The 21086-nt window shown below is 42.9% G+C and overlaps 2 protein-coding genes across 2 annotated transcripts in view; both read left to right on the top strand.

Annotated features, from left to right (window-relative positions):
- The window catches only part of LOC115821769 (nuclear factor 7, brain), a 282027-nt gene that overhangs the window by 54207 nt on the left and 206734 nt on the right, over positions 1-21086 (top strand).
- Positions 245-20721, top strand: LOC115820528 (protein NLRC3-like). The gene is made up of 6 exons (XM_030784143.1): positions 245-507; positions 571-2097; positions 18804-18977; positions 19325-19495; positions 19601-19647; positions 20177-20721. Exons 1-6 carry the CDS (start codon positions 245-247, stop codon positions 20719-20721), a joined length of 2727 nt encoding a protein of 908 aa, XP_030640003.1.

The following is a 21086-nucleotide window of genomic DNA, read 5'->3' on the forward strand; positions in this document are numbered from 1 at the left end:
GCCTTGAAGGACTCATATGTCTCCCAAAGAAAGCATCTGTCAAATATGGAAACTCAGGTCTGATGCAGGATCAGTCCAGGTGTGGTCTGTGTCAGCAGGTTCTGAGACATTATGTTTTTTAACCACTTCTCTCTCTCTCTCGTTCTCTCTCTCTCTCTCTCTCTCTCTCTCTCTCTGCAGTGTGGAGACAGATCTAACTGAGGATCAGTCTGGATGTTGCCAAAATATCCAACACAACACGTCCATGTCTGAGTCAGATGATGTCCTGCTGAGAATCATTGAGGGTCATAAAACCACCCTGAAAAAGAAGTATGAGTGCTTATATGAAGGTGTCGCACTGAAAGAAAACCAAACCCTCCTCAACAGCATTTACACAGAGCTCTACATCACAGAGGGAGAGAGTAAAGGAGTGAATGAGAAACATGAGGTTTTACAGATTGAAACAGCATCCAGGAAATGGGTTTCTCAAGACAAACCAATCAGCTGCAATGACATCTTCAAACCCCTGTCAACCAACAGAACTAAAGAGCAGAAAAAAGCCTTGTCTAGTCAGGAACCTGAAGGGGACAGACAAAAGCCAGAAATCAGAACTGTACTCACCAAGGGCATCGCTGGAATTGGAAAAACAGTCTCTGTGCAGAAGTTCATTCTGGACTGGGCAGAAGGAAGGACCAATCAGGACATTGATTTCATGCTGGTTCTTCCTTTTAGAGAACTGAACTTGGTTAAAGATGAACAGTTCAGTCTTCATGGACTCCTGCTAGAGTTTCACCCAGAACTGAAAGACTTGGATCCAAAGAAATATAATGACTGTAAAATGCTGTTTATTTTTGATGGTTTTGACGAGAGTCGACTTCAGTTGAATTTTCCTGAGGAGCTGTGTGATGTGACCAAAACATCATCAGTGAATACACTGATATCAGACCTCATCAAAGGAAATCTTCTTCCCTCTGCACTCATCTGGATAACCTCCAGACCAGCAGCAGCCAGTCAGATCCCCTCTCAGTTCATCAGTCGTATGACAGAAGTCCAAGGATTCAGTGATTCACAGAAAGAGGAATATTTCAGAAAAAGAGTCAGTAATGAGAATCAAGCCAACAGAATCATCTCACACATCAAGACATCAGTGAGTCTCCACATCATGTGTCACATCCCAGTGTTCTGTTGGATTTCAGCCACTGTGCTTCAGGAAATGCTGCGTCCAGACAATGTTAAAGAGATCCCTAAAACTCTGACCGAGATGTACACACACTTCCTGCTCATTCAGACTAAAATGAAGAAGCAGAAATATGAGGAGAAAATTCCGACAGACTCAAAGAATCTTCTGAAATCAAGCAAGGAGATCTTTGTGAAACTTGCTAAACTGGCTTTTAATCAGTTGCTGAGGGGCAATGTTATGTTTTATGAAGAGGATGTGAGAGAATGTGACATTGATGTGAGTGAGGCCACAGTGTACTCTGGGATTTGTACTGAGATCTTTAAGGAGGAATCTGTGCTTCGTCAGAAGAAGGTCTACTGCTTTGTGCATCTGAGTGTTCAAGAGTTCTTTGCTGCTCTCTATGTGTTGATCTGCTATGTAAACAAGAACATGGAGGTACTGGAGTATCTGCAGAGAGATAGCAGACACAATGACTTTTCCTTGGATGAGTTGCTGAAGAAAGCTGTGGATAAATCTTTGGAGAGTAAGGATGGACGTCTCGATCTGTTTGTACGTTTCCTTCATGGCATCTCACTGGAGTCCAACCAGAAACTCCTACAAGGCCTGCTGACACACACACAGAACTACCAGGAGAGCATCAAGGAAATAAGCCGTTACATCAAAGAGTTAAATAAAGACGGTGTCCCACCTGAGAGATGGATCAATCTACTGCACTGCCTGACTGAAATGAATGATCACTCTCTTCATGAAGAAATTCAAGCTTTTGTCAAGTCTGAAAATTACACAACTGAACTCTCACTTGCACACTGCACAGCACTGGCCTACATGTTTCTGATGTCAGAGGAGGTGCTGGATAAGTTTGACCTGAAGAAATACAAGACATCAGATGAGGGTCATAGGAGACTGCTCCCAGCTGTGAGATGCTGCAGAAAAGCTCTGTGAGTTTTCAGTTTCACTTCACAACACCCACTCTTTAGAAGCTTTATTTAGAGGAGAATTGGTGGGAATTCCCTGGTCATATTTCGGCATGTCCTTGGACAATACATATAAAGTAACCGACTTCGGAAGTGACCTCAGTCATTTTCTCTATTCAGTAATTTCCATCATTTTTAGAACCTCTGCAATGTGTAGTCAAAGCTGATGTGTTTAGACAGGTCACAAAGACATTAATAGCAGTGTCTGAACATTGGCTCTCTGTTTGTCTGTCTCTGTCTGTCTGTCTCTCTCTCTTTCTCTCTGTCTCTTTCTGGTTGGATGCTGCGTGTGTGAGAGCATGTTCTCAGTGAAAGGACTGGGGAAAAAGGCTGTTCCCTTCAATTCTGTTTGTGTCTCTTTCTCCTTTTTCCTTCTACTCATCATTTTTGAACACTGGGTGAAAAATATATAGTATTGTATATATTTCAGATGCCTCCTGGGCAATGCTGTGTTTATAGGGCAGCTACAAATGTAATGTCAATATCTGAATGTGGAGGATGGTTATAACATCAAAATTTCTATAAAACAACTATAGGTGTAGGTAGCGTTTGAAAGAATGAGGGAACATATTCACCTGTTCACCAGTATGGCAGCATGGAGAGGGGAGGAGTAGGGAGTGTGTATTTTTTGTTGACCCACTTACTGTTTTAGATGCTCATGGTTTTCCTTTGCTTTGCTTTACCTTGCTATGCTAGTGTTCAGGTTTGACGTCTGAAATAGTCTTGTTTTGATTTGTGGAAATAAACGATCGAACGTAGATGCCTGGAAGCTGGATTTTTATTGTTTGTAGCGAGTCAGCGGTGCAGAACTCCTCTCAGTTACTTTTTAGTTTGTTCATAGTCACTATAACAACCATTTGTCTGGATTAACATTTTTAATAATGTTATGATAAAATGTCACCAAAGTCCAGCTCTAGAAGTGATTTACAGGATCATTTTAGTCTTTAAAAAGTCAGAGTTTTGTTTTCCTTCTCCCTGTGTAGACTCAGAGACTTTAACCTCACTCAGCAGTCCTGTGAAACTATCGCCTCAGCTCTGAAGTCAGTGAACTGCCCCCTGAGAGAACTGGACCTGAGTAACACTGGTCTTCAGGATTCAGGAGTGATGATGCTCTGTGCCGCACTAAAGAATCCAAACTGTCAACTGGAAATACTGAGGTCAGTCATTCTGAATGGAGCAACTTGTTGATCATTTTTCCAGTCATTCTATTCATATAAATATTTTTTTCCAAACAAAATAAACATTTGGACAGTCTAGACTAAACTGATGCCTATAGACAGGTCACAGAGACATTTGTATGAGTGTGTGAATATTATCTTCTCTCTCTCTGATTGGATGCTGGGAGTGTGGGAGTGTAAGAACTTGTTCACAATGAAAGGACGTTTTCCAAGGCCATGAGTTTGTCCCTGTTTTAGATTTCTGTTTGTTTCTTTTCTTTCCTTGTGTGGTGGGAGAATGAGGAGATGAGAGACAGACAGTCTAATGGAAGCTAGGCTGCAGCCAATCAAATCGTGCTATTTTCCAGCTATTCATAGTGTGTTTGATTTTGATTTGACCATAGAGATCAGTGACTTCACATTTATCCAGTCATGAGTCCAGTATAATGAGTGCACTCCTTTCTATGTACTGTGATGGGTTTTCTGCTTTTGTTCTTTTTCCTCTGAGTTCTACACAGTCACTGATCCCCATAGTTAACACTGTAGTAGTGTGTGAATCAGTAATGAAGTGAACACATCAAATCACATATCTGACTTCATGAAAAAGATCAAAGCTGGGTCTGATGACAATAGTAAGACCAGCAGTCAGGAGCAGAGTCACTCTCCAGAGGGAACAAACAGCATCATCAACAATGGCAGGTTCCTGGTATTTCTAATCTTCTCACACAGTAGACTCTAGGAGTACATTTACAACTGTGAATAGGTTTGTTTCATTCAGAATGGTCTAGATTTAGTGTTTTGTTGTGCATGTTAGTTATGTTAATTCCACTCAAGCTGGACATTGGGACAAAGGGCAGTTTGATTAGTGTAAGTGATATCAGAGCAGTGAAAATAAAGCCTCACATTCACGGGAAGGCCATACAGCTCAAGGCCTACAGTGGACAACACATGGAAACTAAGGGCACATACAGACTCAGAGTTAAAGTAAAGGAGAGAGAACATCACCTTATGTTTGTTATGGTGTCAGATGGGCATGACTGACTTTTGGGTGATGAAACTTGTGAGGACTTAGACCCAGTTAAAAGGGTTTACTGTATCAACAGCTCCAATGATCAGAGTCATAGTGTAGATGTAATTGTGCAGAGATTTCCAGATGTCTTTAAAGGGTTTGGTACTCTGGCATTCACATATATAAGATATTATTGAAGGACGATATGCAGCCAGTAGTCCATGCTCCCAGGAGGGTCCCAGAGCCACTTTGAGATTGTCTAAAGAAAGAGTTAGACAGAATGGTGTCTCTAGGAGTGATAAAGAAAGTGAAAGAGCCCACAGAATGGGTGAATTCAATGGTCTGTGTCAAAAAAGAAAATGGTGATCTGCACATGTGCATGGACCCAAAAGATTTAAATGTAAATATCAAACCTAATGCAAACATGATCAAATTCCTACAAGGGAAGAACACAAAGTACAGCACAAAGTAGTGTACATTTAGCACTACGTTTGGGTGTTTTTTGTTTTGGAAGGGACTGCCATTTGAAATTTCCTCCTCTCCTGAAATATTTCACTGTGCCATGGGACATATTGTTGAGTGCATATACGGTGTGTGTGTTTATGTAGATGATATTGTGTTACAATTTACAATTTAGCGTTTGGCAGACGCTCTTAGCCGAAGCGACTTACAATCAGTGCATCGGTCGGATTCCTAATACCTCATAAGCAGACATTGCAATAAGCGTCAATTTACTCCTTTGTATTGCGTCTCTGGAATTCTTTGACAAACGTAGAGACAAGACAAGGGTTTTTGTTGTTTTGTTTTTGTTTAATGAGGTTAGGCAGTGGGGGATAGGTGGGTTCTGAAGAGGTGGGTTTTCAGTTTCTTGCGGAAGGGATTCCGCAGTCCTAACTGTATGAGGGAGGTCATTCCACCACCGCGGGGCAATGGCGGAGAAGAGGCGTGGTCGGGAGGCGCGGCTGCCGGGCTCCCGAAGTTAGGGGACCGTCAGCTGATCAGAGGTCATAGAGTGGAGGGTTCTAGCAGGGGTATATGGAGTTATTAGAGACTGAAGGTATGATGGGGTGGAGCCTCTCGTGGCCTGGTAGGCCAGTACCAGTGTCTTGAATTGGATGCGGGCAGCTACCGGAGGCCAGTGGAGCGCGGTAAGCAGTGGAGTGATGTGAGAGTGCTTAGGGAGTTTGAAGACCAGGCGTGCAGCGGCGTTCTGCACGAGCTGGAGCGGCCTGATGGGACACGGTTGGTAAGACAGCCAGTAGAGCGTTGCAGTAGTCCAGGCAGGAGATGACAAGTGCTTGGACCAGGAGCTGGGTTGCCTGTTGTGTGAGGAATGGGCGGATTCTCCTGATATTGTATAGGGAGAATCTGCAGGATCAAGTGACTGCCGCGATGTGACCGGTAGCTACTGACATCAGTTGGGTCTAGAGTGGGCTTCTTAAGCAGTGGCTTGACCTGTGCCCTCTTCAGGGCAGAAGGAACTGTGCCAGTAGACAGGGAGCTGTTGATCAAGGACGAGATGAAGGGCAGAATGTCGTCCGAGATGGCCTGAAAGAGAGGGGAGGGGATGGGGTCTAGAGGACAGGTAGTAGGACAATGTGATTTGATAAGTAGGAGAGCTTGAGAGTCAGATAAAGGGGAGAAGGAGGAAAAGATAGTGGGGGAGGCGGAGGGTGCAGGATCCGAGGTGGGCGGGGATGGGGGGAAGGAGTCGCAGATGCCTTTGATCTTCTTCTCGAAGAAGGAGACAAAGTTATGAGCAGATAGGGATGAGGGAGGAGGAAGAGGAGGAGAGAGGAGGGAGGAGAAGGTGGAGAAGAGTTTGCAGGTGTTAGAAGAGGCGGAGTTGATCCTAAGAAGGCAGATTTGGCAGAGGACAGGGTAGGGGAGAAAGAACAAAGAAGAGAGTGGTAGTAGGATAGGTCGTTGAGGGATCTCGATATCCACCATCTCCGTTCAGCTGCGCGAAGTTTGGCTCTGTCGGCACGAATGCTATCAGTCAGCCAGGGACTGGGAGCGGAGAGGCGAGCCGGCTTGGTGACAGGGGGGCAGAGGGTGTCCAGGGAGGAGGCCAGTGCGGAGAGGACTGTAGAGGATTTCTCCTCCACGGGAAGAAAAGAGAAGGCTTCCACAGATGGGAGAGAGGAGCAGACCATAGAAGAGAAGGCGCTAGAGGAGAGGGTGTGAAGGTTGCGCCTAGCTGAGACTGGCAGCATGGGAGCAGAGGATTTCAGGGAGGGTGAGATCGAGAGAGAGAAAGACATGAAGAAGTGGTCTGAGGCGTGAAGCGGTGTGACGGTGAGATCAGGAACTTGGCAGCCTCTAGAGAAGACCAGGTCCAGTTGATTGCCACCCTTGTGCGTTGCAGGGGACTCAGGGATGGTAAAGTCAGAGGACTGAAGGAGGGAGAGTAGGCCATCAGACTGAGTAGAATTCAGTGGATGGTTGAAGTCTCCAAGCAGCAGGATGGGGGTGCCATACTCAGGGAAGGAGCTGAGGAGGGTGTCCAGTTCGTCCAGGAATGCCTGCAGAGGGCCTGGAGGGCAGTAGAGAACAGTCATGTGTAGTTTATAAGGGGAGGAAACAGAAACAGTGTGAAATTCAAAGGATGTGGGAGAGATAGAAGGGCGAGAGGTTTCTTGGAAGCTCCATGAGGGGGAGATCAGGAAGCCAGTTCCCCCGCCCCTCCCTGAGGGAGTGGGAAAAGGAAAAGGCAGTGGAGAGGGTATGATCCACGTCTCAGTGAGGGCCAGAAAGTGCGGGGACAGCATTGAGGCTTGGGCAGAGGTGAAGTCGGCCTTCTGTACCGCCGACTGGCAGTTCCATGTTGTCCTGAAATGACAACAGTCGTGTCAGTAGAGCGCGACGGGTGGGTGAGGTTAGACAGATTGCGTCCGCGAGGATGCCACCTGCAAAGAGCGCGAGAGGAAACTCGAACAGGAAAGGTGAGATGACACATGATTAGGGGGGGGACAAAGGTATTTAGAGAGGTTGGGTAGAAGCACAATTACACAGATAAACAAATGGGAATTAAATCACTGAGGGTCCGGCAGACAGGCAGTAGTTGTCTCAGCTTCCTCGTTGTCCTTCCTCGGTGGACTCCCACAGGTAGACTCCCTTGTCTTAGTCCGACTGAGTCTTCGTCCGACGAGACAAGGGAGACGAGACTGCTACAGCTGCCTCTTGGCGGAAACACTATTACTAAAGGGTCATGTGACTACAGCGTTCGCGGCTTAAGGGCTGACCACAGCCCCGCCCCCTCAGAACAAAGCGTAAATTGGCTGTGGCTGAGAGTAACAAACAAATGCAAATTCATTTATACACGGTGAAATGAAAACAGAGTACACAGAGCAAACAGAAATCGTGGCTACTAGGGCAAATAACACACGACAGAGACAAGAGAGAAACCAGAAATCGCAGCTACTGAAGCAAATTAAGCAAAGTCTTACTAGGATGCTGCTCTGAGTTATGAGTTATGGGTTGTGTGTGTGTCTTTAGGTAGATGACATTGTTCTATGGGGTCCACACTGGAGAAGCACAATGAAAGACTCACCAAAGTGCTTCACATCATCCAGAGACATGGATTACAGCTGAACAAAGCAAAATGTCAGTTTGCTGTTAGAGAAATCATGTTTTTTGGTGACAAGCTTTCAGGAGATGGTGTTAAGGTGGACAAGAAGAAGGTGCAAATGATCCTCAACACGCCCAGACCCACGGACAAAAAGTCTGTAGTGCATGCAATGGGGATGATCAGTTTCATAGGAAAATTCAGACTGAACCTGTCTTCACAAACAGTTTACCTGAGAGAACTGTTACATCATACAAGTGAATTCAAGTGGACTGAGAATCATGAACAAGAATGGGAGAGACTAAAAACCAATCTAACTACAGAGTCAATACTCAGCTTCTCTGACTCAAAGAAACCAACCAAGATATCCAGTGAAGCACTGACGGTTGTCACATATGCCTCAAGCACGATGACTCAGTCTGAGAGTCACTATGCTCAGACTGAGAGAGAATGTCTAGGGTTAGTGTACGGGGTTGAGAAAGTCCACAGCTATGTGTACGGCTCAAATCAAAAGTGATTGTGGATGAAACTGCAAGAGACAAAGTTCTGCAAAGGGTCCTAACAAATCTTAAGAAGAACTTTGCAGAACACTACAACTTTTAACATGTAAGTTCAATACTGCTGTACACTCCGTCAAACGGCCGAGCCGAGAAAGGAGTTCATATTGTCAAACAGCTGCTTAAGGAGGTGACAGACAGTAAATCAGATTCTTATTTAGCTCTGTTAAGTTACCGAGCTTCACCTGTGGAACATGGTGTGCCTTCTGCTGAACCTTTTTGAGTAACAAATTATGCATCATGCTTCAAAAGAAAAAAAAGTCGAGCTCTTGAAAAAGAGGCAAAAAGCAAATGATGACTTTCAGTGCATGACACTGTGAGAGTTGAAGATTCAAACACCTGGAAGAAGAAAGACACTGTTCTAAAGGAAGTCGGTCCAAGATCTTAAACAGTCAGGATGGAGGATGGACAAACCCTTAGGAGCAATCGTCAGTCTCTTCTGAAAACCAGAGAGACTCTGCAGGAGCAGACTAATGGAGGAGATACAGTCTGTGATTCATCATCTGATCCAGTTTACAATGTTACATCAGAACCAGCACCACTGCAAGACAACGCTGGTCCAGCTGAACATACATACTAACCTGTGTTGAGAAGATCCACACACACTGTCAAACCACCTGACAGGCTGAATCTGTAAAAGAAAAGAGAAAAAAAATCATGAAACAGGACACTGACATTGTCCATCTGAGATGGAATTTAAAATGAATAGCTGGACTGACACTTAACATTTAAAAAAAGAGAGAGAAATGCACTTATGTTTGTTTCTTTTGGACGTTTCTTTGGACTCCAGTTTAGTTTAATTGTATGCAAGGGTTTTGTGGGAGAGAATTCTAAGCCTGGGCCAGATGTGACCGAGAATCCAGCCACACCGTTCACCTTCTTAAAAAAAGACAGTCAAAGTTTTCAGAGTCTGATGCAGTACATGTTTATTGCATGAACTCAAAGCAGCATACAACAAACAGAGCCGGTCCTGGGAGTGACTAACTAACCGGTACACATCACCTGTAGTTATACAAAAGTCATATCAGGGATTATCCAGTGATTGTCAAGACAGTCATTAGAGGACTTCCCATCTTCTTTGCCTATCTTGCTAGACACCGTCATTTCCTAATGATGTAATCAGGAACTGACGTCTTGACCCAGGCCAAACTCAGAAATAAGTGAGAATACTGTCTTACATCAGCACCTGCACTGATAAATAAACAAACATGAATGAGTGCTTGTTAGAGAATACAAAGAATAAATGAGAGCACTCTTTCATCTTATCATAGTACCCTTGGCTATATCCAGATACAGTCAGACTTCCCATCTTCTCCAAAAAAAGGCTCACACCATGTAGCTTTGAATGTTTTACCATCAGCACTCTCTGCACAGAGACAAACTCCATGACCTTTTTTATTCCTCCATTTACAGATCACATCTTTATAAAAGAATTTCATACATTTACTTTAATATAAATGATTATATTGTGGCGGTAGTGGGACTATTTTAATTTAACAGTTCGGGCGCCAGGTGAAATCCACCACCACTCAGACAGAATAGTTAAAAAAAATAAAAATATTATAATAATAAGTGTTACCGATGCCACAGTGAGCCAAACACAACAGGCACAGTTATTCGATTATTTTTTTTATTGGTCTAAAGAAAAGTAAAGAAATCCTGACCGCAAGCTTTAAAAAAACAAAAAAAAACAATTTCCAAACAATTGCGTTCAAAATAATACACGTAATATTACGACAATCCGACCTTAAAATTGCCGAAACAGAATAACTTTAAACACAATTTCAAAATAAATCAACAATAAGAGGGCAACCCGGGCGCCATAGGAAAATAACAATAAAATAAAACAAAACTGAAATAAACGCAGAACAGAAGAGCTATCCCTAGGTTAACAAAAACCCCTTTCGAAAAAAAAACCCAAGCCGTAGCCCAAGGTTACGGCTTCTAAAGAGCGGTCAGTATGGAGCCGGTCTTTTAAAAAAAAAAAAAGATTCGTCTCACCGCTGCCGTGTCACCTGCTAAATACGATTTAAAAAAAAAAAAAACACAATAAAATCGTAAGCAGGAACTGAACACGGCTTACCGGTTGAACTTGCTCTGGTTCAAAAAAGGCTAAGGATGGAGGAAAAGAAAACCTCGCTCTCTCTCCGATACTCAAAAAAAAAAAAAAACCAAGCGCGTCCTAACAGCGCAGATACCCCAAGGTGTTCTCAAACGCACAAGCGCGACACACCAGGCAGAGGAAGTGGAGGAGAGAGCGCAATGTTACCTGGGCCAGGTATTTATAGACACGGGTCAGGACCTGTATGCAGTCGCCATGTTTTTTAAAAGAATATTTTATTATAGGGGGACATGGCTCTTATCGCCACACTCTCCTCCCCTTGGAGAAAGAGCAAATGGACCTCCCATATAAAAAGACTGATAATGTGAGTAGGTGTACAACACCTAATGGCAAAAAGGACAACAAGAACAACTTTCCTTTGAGAATATCCAGATTTAAAATCCAAGGAATTCCTCAGCATCATCTGGTTCGCAAAATATTTTCATAAATTGTTCTCTCTCCCTGCGATCAACATCTGCAGCAGTGGGGAAGCATTGCTTAAGGCGGCTAACATGGACTGTACGCAAGTCCTCTCCAGAGTCCTCCTTTACAATTTGATAATTAACAGGACCTAGCTTCGCCACAATGCGATAGGGACCTACCCACTTAGCAGCTAGCTTGGCAGTGAAACTACGTGAAGCTTGAGACAGGGGATAAGCTCTCATCCACACTCTCTCATTTTTTTCATATGTGACCTCGCGACGAGTTTTGTCATAGTTTCTTTTCTGCCTTTCCTTTGCCTTCTAAGTTTTTGGCTACCAGCCCCCGAAGATCTTCAAGATCTCGCAAACCTCTGTGATGCGACAGAGGCTGTAGTACTCTATCAAAGGGTCCCATTACTTTACCTCTCAGGAGTAACTCAGCAGGGGAATAGCCCGTGGACTCCTGAACAGCAGTGTTTATTGCAAACCGCAGTTCAGGAAGGTGCTTGTCCCATAGTTTATGCCGGTCACCCACATAAGAACTCAACATTGACTTAAGAGTACGGTTCACCCTCTCAGTACGGTTGGTTTGGGGGTGATAAGCAGTTGTTAATTTCTGTACCACACCCCAGCGATCACAAAAATTTTTCATGATTTCAGACACAAATTGTGGCCCACGGTCTGACAAAATGTGCTTTGGGACACCCCAGCGAGTAAAAATGTCCTTCTGCAGACACCTACTAATTGCCTCAGCAGTGGCTTTACGCAGTGGGAACAATTCAACCCACCTGGAGTAATAATCCACCACTACAAGTAACTGGGTGTTTCCTAGAGAACTCTGTGGTAAAGGACCCATGAGATCAAGACCAAGCATCTCCCATGGCTCTGAGACTTCAGTCTGCTGCAAGTAACCAGCAGGCTTTACAGATCTGGCAAATGTGACAGGACTGGACATAGTCTCCTACATCCTTCCACATCTTTGGCCAGTAAGCCACATCCATTATTCTTTTCAATGTTTTGTAACGTCCCAAATGACCACTTAGTGGACTGTCATGGTAGGCTCTGAGCACAGTGTCACGCAAAGCCCTAGGGACAAAAATTTGATAATGTGTACCTTGCTGAGGGTGCTCAGTTTTCCGATACACTTTATCCTCCAGAATTGCATATCCTAATGCACACTGACCCGGGGTGTTCTCTGCCTCGGTCACCATTCTGTATAGCCCCTGACTTTCAGGGTCTTCCTGTTGAGCTTTCCAAACAGCATCATCTGACAAGGGAAACGGAACAACCTTGTCCAGATTTGCACTACACAAAGCCAAAGAACTCTCTTCACCAGTGCAGGCTGCACGGGAGAGTGCATCAGGGGCAGAGTTAAGCTTGCCTTTCCTGTACTCTATGGTGAAGCAGAACTCCTGGAGACGCAAAGCCCACCTGACCAAACGAGAGTTTGCTTTAGTGGTTTTGAATACCCAGAGAAGAGAAGAGTGATCTGTTACTACTACAGAGGGTTTCCCCTCTAAGTAGTGCCTCCATCTCTCCAGCGCCCATACTACAGCTAAACACTCATGTTCCATGGCAGAGTAGTTCTTTTCTGCACCAGAGAGAGACCGGCTTGCGAATGCCAACACTTCCTCATCAGACAACGCTGATGACCTCTGAGCAAGAACAGCACCTAGACCCGTGGCACTTGCATCTGTGTAAACAATAAATGTACATTCATGATTAGGATGGCCAAGAATGGGAGGAGCAGTCAGGTGTCGTTTAAGGGTGTCAAATGACCTTTGACACTCTGCAGTCCATTGAAATTTTACCCCCTTTCTTTTTAAAGCATTCAAAGGCTCAGCAATCACAGAAAAATTAGGAACATACCTATGGTACCACCCAGCTAAGCCAAGGAAGCGCTGGACCTCCTTCAGATTGGTGGGTACAGGATATGTTTTCACTGCGTTCGTTTTCTCAGAGTCTGCTCTCACTCCTTCTTTGCTCACAACATGCCCTAGAAACTTAATTTCTGGCATGCAGAAGTGACACTTTAACTTAAGAGTAAGTCCTGCATCTTTGAGACAGTCGAACACAGTCTGAATGTCTACAAAGTGTTGGTCAAGGTTAGCAGAGTATATGATTATGTCATCTAGATATACCAGACAACATTTTCCGAGGCAGCTTTGAAGAACCCTGTTCATGAGCCGCTGGAAAGTAGCAGGTGCATTTTTCAACCCAAACGGCATTTTTCTGAAAGAATATAAGCCAAATGGAGTGACAAATGCAGTAATGGGTCGACTGTCAGGATCCATCTCTACCTGCCAGTAGCCGCTATTCAGGTCAAGAGAGGTGAACACTGCCGACCCTGCCAGAGACTCCAAGATCTCATTTACAGTGGGCAACGGAAATGAATCCCGCTCAGTATAAGCATTTACCCGTCGATAGTCAACACAAAATCTGGTGCTGCCATCCTTTTTGGGTACCATAACAACAGGTGAGGCCCAGGGAGAATGGGAAGGCTCTATGATGCCTTGCCTTAACATATCCTCAATTTGAGTCTTTACCTCCTGACGCTTGTGGACAGGCAAACGGTATGGCTTTTGCGTCACCACAACATCACCCTTTAAAGTTATTTTGTGCTTCAGCAGGGAGGTGTGACCGAGACTGGTGGTACATACCTCTGGGTTTTCCCGCAGTAGACGGTGTAACCTCCCTGCATTCTCACCATTTAAACTACTTTGGCTCACAGCTGCTTGTAGTAGGGACTGCAGCTCCTCAGCAGGTGTAGACCTACTGGGTTCGGGCAGAGTGGAAAGAGGAGGCACAGAGGTTATAATAGTAGTAGGAATAGTTGCGGCTGGAGAGAGTGGCAGCTGAATACCCCAACTATCATAAAATTCATCAGCAGAAGCAAATCTGATGGACTCAGATGAACAAACAAGGGGAGGTGGCAAAGAGGTCATAAGTGAAGCAGCAGTGGTAGCAGGAGAAGAATAAATACCCCAGCTATCACCAGGTCTTGCCAAAACTTGGAAAGGGAAGACTCTACCCTGTTTGTCACCTAAAATCGAATAGGCTTGATCTCTGACATTAAGCTGCATCCCACTGACTGAGATGAAATCCAGTCCAAGGACCAGAGGATAGGCGAGGACATTAGCAGCAAGCACTGCTGTCAGAACACTCCAACTATGGCCATGCATACCGTACTCTAATGCCTTACAACCCACAGGATGAGTATTTGTGCCATTTGCAAGGTACAGAGGACCTTCATTCCATGGCTCTAATTTCTCATGTGGAGCTGTAATTTTGTTCCACAAATCAAAACTCATTAAGCTATAGGTGGCGCCAGTGTCCACCAGTGCCTTGCCCTGACAGCGTCGAACAGCCACTGGCACAGCCAGTTGCTTCAACACTACCACTGGACCAGAATGAGGAGGGAGTATGGAGGTTGTCTTAGGTTTAAAAACAGGCTGAGACTTAGAGAAAGATTGACTATGACTTGTGACTGTAGAAACAGTACCCTTAGCAGGATTAGCTTGACGAGGGCCAGAACTTTTCTCAGACTGATATAGACCCTGGGACCGGAATTGTGGACAGCTCCCAGGAGGATGGGCACCCTGGCATCGCCAACACAGGAGAGGCATAGATTGTTTAAAGTCAGCTTTTTGACTTCTCTTAGATGTTTCCAAGATCTGGACAGATGGTTCAGCCTTAGGAACTTTAGCCATAAGGACCTTTTGCTCATACATCTTTTGATGTAGTAGATCTTTCTCTAACTGTTGCCCAAGTCTAACAATTTCTTCCACAGTGTGCGCGCGTCCACGCAGTTGGCTAACTAACTGTGGATTCATTGTTTTATAAAGCATCTTAACAATCTCATCCTCCATTGCTTCAGGCTTCCATCTCTTGTACAAGGCCTGAAAGGAAAAGGTGAAGTCCCTCACACTTTCATTGGGTAACTGAACTCGATTTCGGATCCTCTCCTCCAGCTCATCTGCATAATCTTCAGATAAAAAAGCAGCCAAAAATTGCTTCTCAAAATCAGGCCAAGTGCACACTCTTTCCCTGGCTATCTCCCACCAGTGACGTGCTGTACCATGCAAGACATTTCTCATGGTGGCCAAGATCTCAGAATCAGACATTGGGCGCAGAGCGAGGAAGTCCTTACACTTAGAAATATACAAGAGGGGGTCAGTGTCATCATTTGTACCACCAAAAGAAGGGAAAATTAATTTGATTGGCAACCGCCGATCAACTGTATGTGAAACCTCACTGGTATGACAAGGGACAGGAAGTACAGGCTCAGAAGCAGCAGACTGTTGATAACCAACATCAACAAGAGGGGTGGAAACACTTTGTGGTAGCTGGCTATACCCATGAAGAGTCTGCTTAGCCTCTAATTCATGGATTTTTTTAACCAAGGTTTCAACTGAATCTTTGATGGCATGAACCTGTGTACGCAGGTCCTGCATTTCAGACTTAATGAATCTATCCAGCTGTTCTGGGATTGAAGTGATAGAATTTAATAAAACAGTGTTTGAATCCTTTAACATGGCCTGAAATTCAGTCACCATCTGTTTAGAATTCCATTGAATACCTTCTAAGCATTTTGCTATCAAATCTCTGTTGCGCTCAGTGACAGTATTGAGGAGGTCATCATTGGCCTTCTCAACTAAGCGAGCAACATCACCTTTAGCTTCAACAGCCTCCTTGGATACATGCTTCAAGCCCTCTGAAAGCCATTTTTTTTGACATTCAATTGTGTTTTCAAACACTTGCTTCATTGACTCAATGGCATGAGAAAAAACTTGGAGGTCACTGTCAGGAGCTAGAGGTGGCATCAAATCAATATGCTCATCTGGGACAGGTACATCTAACAGGGAGTCTGGCTGTGCATTTGGTGTAAAAACAGTAGAAACTGAAGGGGCAGTAAGGGACATATCTATAGAATCGGAAATTGTCTCACCAAAGACCAGCAGATCTTCTGGGTTTCCTGCCATGACCTCCAGCTTTCTTCTCTAACGTTATACGGTAGAAAATAGGGTAACCAAATTCAAAGAGAATACAAATACAAAATGTTACAATCAACACTGATGCAAAACTTCAATAGGTTCAGTTTCAATTTACATCACAGTGGCCTTTTACCCTCAATGCATGTATAAAGTTCAGTGATGAAATTCGGAAGACACTGCAACTAAAAATCATTTCCAGAATTCAAGTCCAATTCAAGTCCGTCCCTGTTCGGGCGCCAATATCTGTGGCGGTAGTGGGACTATTTTAATTTAACAGTTCGGGCGCCAGGTGAAATCCACCACCACTCAGACAGAGTAGTTAAAAAAAATAAAATATTATAATAATAAGTGTTACCGATGCCACAGTGAGCCAAACACAACAGGCACAGTTATTCGATTATTTTTTTTATTGGTCTAAAGAAAAGTAAAGAAATCCTGACCGCAAGCTTTAAAAAAACAAAAAAAAACAATTTCCAAACAATTGCGTTCAAAATAATACACGTAATATTACGACAATCCGACCTTAAAATTGCCGAAACAGAATAACTTTAAACACAATTTCAAAATAAATCAACAATAAGATGGCAACCCGGGCGCCATAGAAAAATAATAATAAAATAAAACAAAACTGAAATAAACGGAGAACAGAAGAGCTATCCCTAGGTTAACAAAAACCCCTTTCGAAAAAAAAACCCAAGCCGTAGCCCAAGGTTACGGCTTCTAAAGAGCGGTCAGTATGGAGCCGGTCTTTTAAAAAAAAAAAAAAGATTCGTCTCACCGCTGCCGTGTCACCTGCTAAATACGATTTAAAAAAAAAAAAACACAATAAAATCGTAAGCAGGAACTGAACACGGCTTACCGGTTGAACTTGCTCTGGTTCAAAAAAGGCTAAGGATGGAGGAAAAGAAAACCTCGCTCTCTCTCCGATACTCAAAAAAAAAAAACCAAGCGCGTCCTAACAGCGCAGATACCCCAAGGTGTTCTCAAACGCACAAGCGCGACACACCAGGCAGAGGAAGTGGAGGAGAGAGCGCAATGTTACCTGGGCCAGGTATTTATAGACACGGGTCAGGACCCGTATGCAGTCGCCAAGTTTTTTAAAAGAATATTTTATTATAGGGGGACATGGCTCTTATCGCCACAATATTATATTATAAATTCTTAATGCAAAATAATCATTGATAAAGAAAAAATCATTATGTTGATTAATTCACACAAAAATACATAACTGTTACGATGTTTTCACCTTCTCATGCATCAAAGGTAAGGGGATGTAGTGATATAAAATTATCCAATTATGTAGTGACGTATCAGACCTACTAGATGGCGGTATTCTGTGTTTTAGAATACCCGAGTGACGTTTTGAGTGGCTACTTTACGACGCTTTGATTAGTAGAGCGACAGTTTTAACTGAAATGTGAAGAGCGGTAATCTCTTGTCACGAGCCTGTAATAAAAACAGTGATTAATTCAAACGGTTCATTCATTTAATGATAATGAACATCACAGTGACCGACGTGCATTGAATGTGTCGGAAATCTGGGATTTTTCGGATGGCTGTCTTGTTTGCGCTTCTATAAAGTAAGTTTCTTGTTTCTTTTATATATTTGTGGAATAACTGTCAGAGGAATGTTAGTTATAGGAATGCAATTGTCTCTCTCTCTCTCTGTGGACTTGCACTCGAAGTCCATTCATTGAGGGAAAAAAAATATTTGTGTAATTATTTTTACCTCAACATTTCTAACACATTAAGCTGAATGTATGTGGTTGTTTTTGCATCGTACAAGCAGAACCCAGTTTGTAAGGTTATGAATCCACCACAGTAGGGCTTTCTACAGGTCAGTGTGATCAGTTTGAACCGGCGAGAGAAGCTGGCAGATCTCGGCTCTTTATTGCTGTATTCGTTATTGGGGTCATTAACTGTCGAAGAGATTTTACCTGCACACCTGATCACTCTCTTGTTATATAAGCAGAATTTATGAAATTTCATAGAGGACTTTGCAATCGGTTTCTTAGGCTATTTTAAGCCGTCGTTTTTTAAGCTACCAAAGCCAGTGGGAAACCGAGAGACATGCTAACGGCCGGAGAGCGAGGGGTGAATTTTCTGAGGTCAAATTTGAGAGAGACCGACGAGCGTCGAGTGTCTGGGAAATGTCGGATTCTCTGTGTCTTTCTTCTTTACCTTCGTGTACAAAGTAAGTTTCGTGTTCTTTTTACATGTCTGTGGAAAACCACCAGTAAAATGTCTAGTGCATTTATTCAGACGGGTTTTGAATGAATAAGATATTGTAATCAGTCTCTGAATAGCGTTATTTACACGCGCTGTTAGCCTCAGTGCAGTGGCGACGGTCACAGAGTTGAAAAGTTTGTCTTCGATTTGACGGCAAGTAACTCACATTTAGGACAACATTTTTAACGGTAACTGAAGATTCTTTCAGTTTCTGTGGTAAATTTGAGTTTCTTCTCGTACAAGTAACCATACTTGTCATCAAATTCACCAACTGTGCTTTTGATCTTTACATGACTAATGAGTTGGCCAGTAAACAGGGTGTCTGTCTCGCTTTTGTTCTGTGTGGAACATGGCTGGTCCTTTTAATATGAACTTGACTGACAGTTTTATAAGTGTTGTCCTTTTTGATGTCTTATTTCTTATTTAAATTTTCATTGGTCTCTCCAGTTTAAAGTGTTAATTACAACTTGCAAGTGTCCGGTGCCCAAACATATCACATTGTGTCTTTAATTTTTCACAACATTAGTTTTCATGGAGGAGGTTAGAAAAAACCTACTGTGGAGGACATAAAATCTCTCTCTCTCTCTCTCTCTCTCTCTCTCTCTTTCTCTCCCTCCCTCTCTCTCTCTCCAGACTTGCTCTCTGTAAACTCACTGAACAGTCCTGTTCATCTATAGCCTCAGTTCTACAGTCAGTAAACTGTCCCCTGAGAGAACTGGACCTGAGTAACAATGACCTTCAGGATTCAGGAGTGAAGTTTCTCTGTGTGGGACTGAAGAATCCACACTGTAAACTGGAGACACTGAGGTCAGTATTAGTCAGGAACGTAAATACAGTGTTTAAAATGACTATGTTCATATTAAAATGAGACCAGGTTGATGTATAGTATGGTTATTAAAGTACTGTTTTGTGTGAAACATACTGATCATAAAAGGAGATGAATTTCCCCCAGTATCTGTAAGGCTAATGTTAGTAACTGGTCTGTGAGTTTAGTTAATGTGATAGTTTAACAAAGTCAACATTTATGGTAAAACAGAGTGGAACCTTTACAATGAATCACACTTCACAAACCAGATGATGAGTTGATATTCTCTGTCTATATATATGTTTATTTCTGTCTCTCTCTCTCTCTCTCTCTCTCTCTCTTTCTGTAGGTTGTCTGGTTGTTTAGTGACAGATGAAGGTTGTTCTTCTCTGGCTTCAGCTCTGAGTTCAAACCCCTCACACCTGAGAGAACTGGATCTGAGCTACAATCACCCAGGAGACTCAGGAGTGAAGCGTCTCTCCACACAGATGAACCAACACTGTCGACTTAAGTCAGTACAGCCTGTGTGTGTGTCTGTGTGTGTGTGTGTGTGTGTGTGTTTGTGTGTGTGTGTGTGTGTGTTTATGTGTGAGACTCATCCACTGTCTGTTGTGTGTTTTTGTAGTGTGGACCATGGTGGAGAATTCAAGATCAAACCACGATTAAGAAAATGTGAGTATACACACACACACACACACACACACACACACACACACTGAGTTTGGTTCACTCATGGAAAAGAGACCATTTATCTAAATTCCTAAAAAAAATGCAACTTTTGCTCATCTTCTCCATTTAATGAAAAAAGAGAGATAATAATATGAGATAAAATATTACTTTTACTTCATTTTTAAAATATTTTTATGTTATTTTATTGTGTGCGAACAAAAGCAAGACAGAAAGTGAGTGAATAAAATAAAGTGGAAAACTGATCAGAAACAGGTTCAGGTTACGAGAGGGAAACACACAGGGTCAAGGGTCAAACAACAGTAACACGCACATCAACAATAACACACTCAAACTCCTTATAATAACATAATATAATGATAATATAATACTGAGATTTAAATAAAATGAATATAATATTTAATAATTTAAGGCTAATATAATAATATAATTTTCTCCATTTAGTATAAAACACACACACACAGTTGAGAGTGTGTGAAATGTTTTCTCCTCTAATTTCTCTTCTTCTCTGTAGATGTCTGTGATCTCACACTGGACCCAAACACAGCACACACACTCCTCTCTCTGTCTGAAGGGAACAGAAAGGTGACACGTGTGAGAGAGAAACAGTCGTATCCTGATCATCCAGAGAGATTTGATTACTGGGCTCAGGTCATGTGTAGAGAGAGTCTGACTGGACGCTGTTACTGGGAGACTGAGTGGAGTGGAGTTTATGGTCCTGTTATATCAGTGACATATAAAGGAATCAGGAGGAAAGGAAACAGTGATGACTGTGGGTTTGGACACAATGAAAAGTCCTGGAGTCTGTGTTGCCGTGGTAACAGTTACTCTGCCCATCACAATAATCAGGACACTGACATACCTCACCACCCCTCACACACACACAGAGTAGGAGTGTATCTGGACTGGTCGTCTGGAACTGTGTCCTTCTACAGCGTCTCCTCTGACACACACACACTCACACACTTACACACATTCCACTGCACATTCACTGAACCCCTCTATGCTGGGTTTACTGTTTTTACTGACTCCTCAGTGTCTCTGTGTCAGATAAAATAAATAAACACACACACACATTCTTTTTCTCTTTTTCACATGCACACACACAATGTTCATATAAAGCATGTACATTTATTTACACTTCCACTTGAAAACACACACACAAACACAATCGTGTGTCTATGAAGTACAGTCAGTTTTATTTATGTATCAGAAATCTGTGACTGTAATAATAAACAATTATTCATGAATTTACAAAGTTTTGTAGAGATTTGTTTGTTTTTGACTTTTTTTCAGAAATTCTTGTCCATTTACTTTTAAATTCTTGTTTATTTGTTTTTATTTTGTTACAAACACAGTGTAAACATGTACATGTCAGAGAGAAAGACACAAATAAAATATTACATATAAAAACATTGAAAGTG

Source organism: Chanos chanos, chromosome 9 (assembly GCF_902362185.1).
Source record: "Chanos chanos chromosome 9, fChaCha1.1, whole genome shotgun sequence".
NCBI classification, from domain to species: domain Eukaryota; kingdom Metazoa; phylum Chordata; class Actinopteri; order Gonorynchiformes; family Chanidae; genus Chanos; species Chanos chanos.